The following is an 8,373-nucleotide window of genomic DNA, read 5'->3' on the forward strand; positions in this document are numbered from 1 at the left end:
CAATAATGCACCCCTTTCCTCTCACTCTATTGCACATAACAAATTAAGCTTCCACAACGAGTAAATACAGAAAAACTTGCTACACTGAATCCAATAGTAAATATCCCACTGTTAATAGATCCATAATGCAGAAGCCTTTTCTCATATCTTTATCTAGTGGTTATATTTGGGGAATAAGATTCATTTTTAGAGTTAAAATGAATCTCTGTTTGCAACAGATTCCATTCTTCACCTCTGAAAAAATAGCTGGTTTCACACAAAAACAATGAGGAGTCTGGTGGAAAGACTAACAGATTTATTTGGGCATAAGCTTTTGTGGGTAAAAACCCCACTTCTTCAGATGCATGTTTCACACAAATCATGAGAAACCCTACTGCTAAAGGGGTCTGGCTTTGCATATGCAAAAAGCAGCTAAGCAGGCACTGGGCTTCAAAAACCCTTTTCAGAGTAACAGCCATGTTAGTCTGTATTCACAAAAAGAAAAGGAGTACTTGTGGCACCTTAGAGACTAACCAATTTATTTGAGCATAAGCTTCGTGAGCTACAGCTTACTTCAGATGCGATGAAGTGAGCTGCAGCTCACGAAAGCTTATGCTCAAATAAATTGGTTAGTCTCTAAGGTGCCACAAGTAGTCCTTTTCTTTTTGCAAAAACCCTTTGGTTACACATGGACTCCTCTGCCCCGCTCTTGCAACCAAACTGCCCCTGAGTGACATCATTGAAGAGAGGGTAAAGTCAAACATATGCTGGAAAAGGACCCGGCTGGAGACTCAGCAAACCCTTGTTTGCTGTTTACAAGACAACTGGCTTGAAGGGGTTTTTTTTTTTGTTTTTGTTTTTTTTTAAGTTTTGACAAAGCCCTGGCTGGGATGATTTAGTTGGGGATTGGTCCTGCTTTGAGCAAGGGGTTGGACTAGATGACCTCCTGAGGTCCTTTCCAACCAAGAGATTCTATGATTCTAAGGGTGGGAAAGGAAGTGTGGGCAGAGTCTCTGAGGGCTGCTGAATTTCAGAAGCAATCTTTTATGAGCTCAGTGAATCCTTATGGTGATCTCTGTAGTGGAGAGTTTCTTTCAGTGTTCCCCAGTCTGTTTAGGACAGTGGTTCTTAATCTCTTGTACTGGTGACCCCTTTCATATAGCTAGCCTCTGAGTGCTACCCCCACCTTATAAATTAAAAACACTTTTTTATATCTTTAAACACCATTATAAATGCTGGATGCAAAGCGAGGTTTGGGGTGGAGGCTGACAGCTCCCAACCCCCCATGTAATAACTTTGCAACCCCGAGGGGTTCTGACCCCCAGTTTGAGAACCCCTGATATAGGATATGCTAAGTAGGGAAGGTGATGGATCTTTAGAGGGGTTGCTGGAGAAGAGGGGGTTTCCTCCTATTTCCTGCTTGCTGCTCAGTGCTGTCTGGAAAACAGGTTCCTGAAGGCATTGTTGTAGTTTTTGTTGAAAGCCGTATAGATCAATGGATTGAAAAAGGAATTAGTATAGCCGAGCCATAGAAAAATACTTTTCCAAATGGGTGGGATGTCACAGGAGCAGAGAGGGTTGATGAGTTCAGTGATGAAGAAGGGGATCCAGCATAGTACGAAGACCCCAATAAGGATGCCCACCATGAGGACAGCTTTCTTCTCCTTTTGCTCTCTCCACGTATCTCCATCGGTCTGGAAGGTAACAGTGGCGTGACGGACCGTGAAGACCATTTGGGATTGTTGGGAGGCCTCCTTCACCTGCCAGATGTGAGCACAAGCATCAACGTATGCACCCTGCCTGCTGCCCATCATCACACCAGGCATATTGCATGTGTCAGCAAACCTACAGAACAGCTGTAGTTATATGAATGTGATTGGGCACACTGAAGTAGTTTGGGTCAGCAGTGCAACTTTATCATATTTAAGAGATGTGAGGTATATGTCCCTGTTTTGGGTAATAGGGAGTTTTAAATAACTGAGATTAGAAAAATAGCAGTCATAGTGGAAACTGCATATGCACAATTACTCCATCTATCACAATTCAACCATGTATATGTCACACATTTAGTACAATCAGAACAGTAAATCTCTCTCACATACACACACAACCCTGCCTGCTTCTTCTGACTATGCTACTCTCTGAGGGGCATACGATGGGGGAAGGATAAAAATGCACTCGGAGAGCATACAACATACATTATTGCCAAAAACAGTCATATAGCTCATTAATACATCAGCTAGCCATGAGTTCAAAGCATCCAGCCACCATTAGGAAACAATTGCAAGGTAGTGTAGGTGTCTGCATAGACACACGTTTTCCCTTAGACTTTGTCAGGTTATTTTCCATATTCTGGGTGGCTACCTACAGACCCTCCACCCCCAACTCCTAAGGGGCAGAGTCACCTGTGAAACCCTTAGTCATACAAGTGAGCACTGACCCACAGGATTTCAAGGATTTCAGCGAGTCACTGCTCACCAGCCTGAATCAGAGGTTCACAGTCAGACTCAAAAGTTCCCGCACAACATTTCCACTAGCACTCAGTGACTGCACACTTGGCCTGCAAGTCTCCCTTCTAGACCTGACAGTGCTCCACAGTCCTTGGGCAAGTTTCCCTCCCTGCAGGGCTGGGCCATGGACATCATCCCAGCTGCCACTCAGCCCAGGCCAGCTGGCAAACCCCAGGCTCGACCCACCTCTAGCCCTTCGGGGGCAATGGGGGTGATGGAGTTGCTCTTCCGGGATCCGATGCGAAACTTGGCCGCCTTGTAGATCTTCCAGTAGACGAAGAGCACGACGCAGAGCGGCAGGTAGAAGGCGCCGAAGGTGGAGAAGACGGTGTAGGAAGGCTCCTTGCTGACCTGGCACTCCTGGCTGCCCTCGGAGTAGGTCTCGCCCCAGCCGAAGAGCAGCGGGGCCAGGGCGATGACAGCGGAGAGGGCCCAGGTGAGGGCGATCATGGCGTTGGAGATGCAGCGGCGGGCGCGCAGGGTGTACTCCAGGTGGCGGCTGAGGGACCAGTAGCGGTCCAGGGCGATGGCCGTCACGTTCCAGATGCTGGCCGTGCAGCACAGCACGTCGAAGGCGATCCACACCTGGCACAGCCGCCGGCCCAGCCGCCAGCGCCGCCCGGCCAGCTCGTGCACCAGGCTGAGGGGCATGACCAGGGCCGCCACCATCACGTCGGAGGCGGCCAGGGAGGCCACCAGGTTGTGGGGCACGCGGTGGAAGGCGCGCACCCGCAGGATGGTGGCCAGCACCAGCACGTTCCACAGGAAGGTGGCGGCGGCCAGCAGCGCCAGCAGGGTGGGCAGCAGCACGCCGAACACCGACAGCGGGGCGCGGCCGGCCAGGGCCGCCGGGGGGCCGCCGCCGCCGCCGCTCCGGTTGGCCGCTGCTGCCCACGGGGTGGCGGAGAGGTTCAGGGGCCCGTCCATGCCGGCCGCCGCCTGGGAAGGGCGCGGCGGAGAGCGGCCGCGGGACTCAGGGCGCGGGCGGCGGCGGGCTGGGCGCCGGCTGCGCCTCCGTGCCCGGCCCGAGGCAAAGTTTGGGGGGAGGCGCGGCCATGGCGCCGGCGGGAGGGAGCGTGCCCGGCGCCGGGGACGGGAGAACAGCCCCGGCCCCTCCGCGAGCGAGCCCTGCTGGCCGCCCCGCCGGGGGGAGCCCGCCCCGGGCGCCTGAGCCGCGCTCCCTAGCGTAGCTGCGGCTCCCCGCCCGGCGGTGCAGGGCTGGGAGCGGCGACGAGCGCAAGTCCGAGCCGGCGGCGGGGCTTTATCAAAGAGGAGAATGACTCCGACGTCAAAACGTGGCCCATCAGCTGACGGCAACCCCCCTTCCCCCCAGTCCTCCCCAGGCGAACGCACCCCTCGCTCCGCGAGAGCCTGCCTGCCTTCCCTCCCTCCCCTGCCGGGTGGCGGCCCCTGCCTCCGTCGCTCGCTAGCTGCCAGGTGGAGGAGGAGCCCGCTTGGGTTCGGCACCTGCTGCTTAGCTCGGTGCCCTGCTGCTCTTCGCCCTGAAAGTCTCCAAGAACAGCCCAGGTGTCTTGCAGAGGACTGCACCAGCAGATGGTAAATGGATTCTCTGAATTCCCTCCTCTGTGCTCAGCTCAGTGCTTCACTCACTGTCACAACCTATTCATCTCCTGCACCTAATTACCCTGTTCAGCTAGGATGCTGCTCTGCACTTGCTCGTATGAATAAACTCATACGAGATTTGGTTTGCGAGAAGAAAGGGGGTTAATTTACAGTGAGGGATCCATCTTCTATTACAAGGGAGGAGGTATCCATAGCTTAGGTTTATAGGCACTTTAACCAAAGCTCTGTTCTACCTGGTAAGGTGCATATGCATGTAACCAACTGGTCAGGTGGGTTACCTGTGCATATAATGAAAATAGAGTATTTCCCGTGGGCTTCAGCAGAGCAGAGGCAGATTAAAGTTGTCTCTGGTCTCAAGTGTGTTGGTAAAAGGAGCTGGAGAATAAGAGCTTTTCAAAATCATGCTTAGTCATTTCAGTTTCTAGATGTTTATCTAGAGATTAGCTATAGTTAAGTCAACTCAGCTTTTCCAGTACTGCTTTTTTGCTAAGTGTTTGGGGCATCCATCATGCAAACATCCCACTTCACTGGTGCTGCTTTTTCATGGACTTTAATTTCCCCTGTTGTGAAATATAATTTTAAAATTGAAAAGAATTACACCTAGATGTTTTAAAAACTCAGGAGTTACTGGCAATGTTAATATACTCACACTGAATGTGTCTCACAGTACCGCATGTATCTAACAAGCCATCTAGTATGTGTAAGGGGTCAAGTGACTGTTTCTTTTGGAATCTCACCTTTTGCATATCCTGACTTTTAACTATAATTAACTTTTTATTAAAGCTAAACAGAATACTTCTCTGACTACTACACATTTTTGTATTTACAAAATTTGTATTTACTTTTTTTATTATTATTTCTGTAACATTAGTGATTAGAGGTGCCAAATGGAGTCAGGGCCCCATTGTGCTAGGCACTGTACAGAGACAGAGAGACAGTCAGTACCTTAATCAGCTTAACAAACTAACTGGACAAGACAAACAGGAGGTGGGAGAAAGGAAATAAGTAAATAAATATTAAGGAAGAGTGATAGATACACTTAATGCAGTTCCATTGGATTTAGGGGAAGAAATAAAGATGTAACAGTTCTGTAGAGATGCACAACAGCACAGTACTATAGGCAATAGCATAACTAAAAATCAAATGGGTATTTGGTACTGCACATTTTTAACCTCCATAGAACTTTTTATATTCAAGCTACTCAGTAAGGGCTAGAGACATGTGATGTTTCAAAGTTCAGCCTATTTGCATATTACTCGTATAGGAGGCATGCGGGGTTTTGCTTCTCAGTGCTGCCAGGTGAAAGAAACACATCAAGAAAAAGTTGGAGAATGTAGGGTTGTCGGGATGTGGTTTGGAGGGGGCAGAAGGGGAGTTTGGCACTATACTACACTTTTAGAGGCATACCATTACTTTTCCTCTTGTGCACAGGAATAACCACAATGTTTTTGATGGGAAAAGTCTCTCTTTTCCTCTCACAACTCAAATATAGCTGAATGGATTTTGCACAGATTTATAAAGCATCCCTTTTGGGGCTGAACCCAATCCCAGAAAGTTCCTGATCCTGCAAGATGCTGAGCCTCCTCAATTACCGCTGACCTCAAGGTCTTGAAGGAATCACTTAACACCTATCAGGATCAGGCCTATATTAATTAGTGGGCCTTTCCCAACAAACTGCACAAACACAAAGCTAAACATTATGTGGTATGTGCACCTAAGACCAAAATACAGGTACTATTGCTTTAGTAAGAAGTAAACAAGAGTAACCATGAGAAAAATTGGAAATGTAACCATGAAAGCTGAAGCATAAATCTAGATGAGGTATGTTCAGTGTGTCCTCTCACTATGCACTAGGATTTTCACTATTGTATTGACTGGACCTCTCACTAAATGTATTAACAGATTCCTGGGGACTGAATGGATCAGGAAAGAGTTAATTGGAAATAGCTCTTTCATCTGGAAGTCACCTGCTGAATCCATCCTGACAGAAAACTATTACTTTAAAGGACAAAATCCTCCCCGCTTTACTCATGTAGGTAATCCCATTGATCCCACTTCTGGGGTTGGGATTCAGTATGCTTCTCTGCAGAACCTGGGTCTCTTTGCCCTGTTCTTCCAGGGGTTGCTTTTTTATCCTTTGGAAGTCTGTCTCATAAACCTGATCAAATGGGTTCATGCAGGATAGACTTGAAAGCAGTTAATTCTCTGCATCGTCTTCTAAGTACTGGTAAGTGGGGGGCTATAAGAAGTGTTTTTCTGCCTTCCTGCTGAAATTAACTCTTGAGAGATGTTAAGTACGTGCAACTCTCATTGATTTCACTGGTGGTAGCACGGTGATGCTCAACCAGTTTGTGATGAGCCCATAAGAGGCAATTATGAGATATTTGTCTCATGATCCTTCTGTAAATTTCCTGCAAGATAAGCCAACTAAAGGCTGACCACTGTTGCATACACAAATGCACACATCACACCTGAAAGTTGTTGTCCACGTTCCTGTTAAAGTTTCTTTATTAAATAACTTTATTAAAATGAATTATGCTTTTAAGAGTAACTAGTATGATAGAGGTCCATCAACATAAGTATATTCCACCATGTGTCTCTCTTTTAGAATAACAGACACAGAGAGAAATATTAAGAAGAAATTGTATGCAGGAAGATGAAGTTTCTTTAGCTTAATACATGAGCTTTGACTATCAAAGCGTCCAGTACAAACTGTCAAGTATCTGCCAGTAAGACACACTGCACTGATGACAGGAAATGGATGGATCTGTAAAATGCAGTTGTTGTTCCGACCCTTTTTCCTGATGGTAAGTTGTAGAAGAGATTTGTTTCTCACAAGCTTTAGGCATTTTGGTGGCAAACTGGCATTGGTGCTAGTAAATTGGTGAAACTGTGGGAAAGTTTGTGATGTCACTAGGCTGCAAATGGACTACTTGGTGTGTGTTCTCCTGAATGTCATTCTGCTTCATCCCAGGCAGCTGATGACCTATATTTATATAAATCCTTTTGGACGGTGGCAATGTTCTGCAGAACACCAGAGAAGAAATTATATAAATTTTAAGACCCTTCTCTTACCAGTCAAGATGTCGTCCCGAAGGTCTGATTTCTTTACCCTTTTATGAAGGATGAAGAAAGAAATCATTTTAAAGAGTTTTCTGTGTTGGCCTTTGGGGTTCCCCAGTGCTGTCAAGTTGGTTTTGTTGTTATAACACAGTGTCAACCTGCATAGTAATGAAAGAACCATTGAGATCAGAAATAAAATGCAGATGTCTTCTAAGGGATATTTTTTCCCCATCTGTAGTCCCTTAATCCTGGTTTCTTGATATGCAGTTGAAAGCTTTCTTGTTACTTGGCAATACCATTTCCTGAACAGCCACTCCACTACTGCTTTGTTTACCTGTCAAGTGTTTCTGTTGGCATAATTGACTTATCAGTGTGCTGCCTTCCCACATTGTGGATTGCTTTCAGGAGAATAATCTGAGATCCAGGAGATGGATCTGAGCTAATATGCATCAGATCCACATTCACATTTTTTCCTCTAGACATGGAATGTGTGCTCAGTTGCTTGCCTTTTAAGTAAAGGTTGTCAGTTCTCATCAGACTTGTAGATTTCTCTAAAAAAGAAAAAGGAGGACTTGTGGCACCTTAGAGACTAACCAATTTATTTGAGCATAAGCTTTCGTGAGCTACAGCTCACTTCATCGGATGCATTCAGTGGAAAATACAGTGGGGAGATTTATATACACAGAGAACATGAAACAATGGGTGTTACCATACACACTGTAAGGAGAGTGCTCAGGTAAGGTGAGCTACTATCAGCAGGAGAGCGGGGAACGTCGGGGGAGGGGGTGGAACGTTCTCAGACCTTCTTGTCGACTGCTGGAAATGGCCCACCTTGATTATCACTACAAAAGGTGTGTCCCCCCACCCCCCGCTGGTAATATCTGACCTTACCTGAGCACTCTGTTACATTGTGTATGGTAACACCCATTGTTTCATGTCCTCTGTGTATATAAATCTCCCCACTGTATTTTCCACTGAATGCATCCGATGAAGTGAGCTGTAGCTCACGAAAGCTTATGCTCAAATAAATTGGTTAGTCTCTAAGGTGCCACAAGTCCTCCTTTTCTTTTTGTAGATACAGACTAACACGGCTGCTACTCTGAAACCTGTAGATTTCTCTGTTTCAGCCTTTTGATATTGTGCAAATTGCTGTTAATTTGAGTAAGTTAAACACTCCATGTTCTGAAATCATAGTACTGAGACATGGTGAAGTACCTTCATGGATGCATTTCATGAG

The 8,373-nt window shown here is 46.7% G+C and overlaps 1 protein-coding gene across 1 annotated transcript; it reads right to left on the reverse strand.

The window, feature by feature from the left end:
* Positions 1–566: 566 nt before the first annotated feature.
* On the reverse strand, positions 567–3,783 carry HTR5A (5-hydroxytryptamine receptor 5A). The gene is made up of 2 exons (XM_073334574.1): positions 2,676–3,783; positions 567–1,739 (listed from the first exon to the last, which is right to left on the reverse strand). The coding sequence occupies exons 1-2, from the start codon at positions 3,414–3,416 to the stop codon at positions 1,407–1,409; spliced, it is 1,074 nt and encodes a 357-aa protein (XP_073190675.1). The 5' UTR covers positions 3,417–3,783; the 3' UTR covers positions 567–1,406.
* Between the last annotated feature and the right edge of the window lie 4,590 nt (positions 3,784–8,373).

The sequence above is a fragment of the Lepidochelys kempii genome, chromosome 2 (genome assembly GCF_965140285.1).
Source record: "Lepidochelys kempii isolate rLepKem1 chromosome 2, rLepKem1.hap1, whole genome shotgun sequence".
NCBI classification, from domain to species: Eukaryota; Metazoa; Chordata; order Testudines; family Cheloniidae; genus Lepidochelys; species Lepidochelys kempii.

What these genes read in the sequence shown, in the direction of transcription:
- HTR5A (XM_073334574.1), bottom strand. Translation starts at nt 3,416, where the DNA reads ATGGACGGGCCCCTGAACCTCTCCGCCACCCCGTGGGCAGCAGCGGCC. An exon ending in TTGCCCCCGAAGGGCTAGAG is followed by an intron (nt 1,740 to 2,675) that starts GTGGGTCGAGCC and finishes CACATCTGGCAG; the next exon opens with GTGAAGGAGGCCTCCCAACA.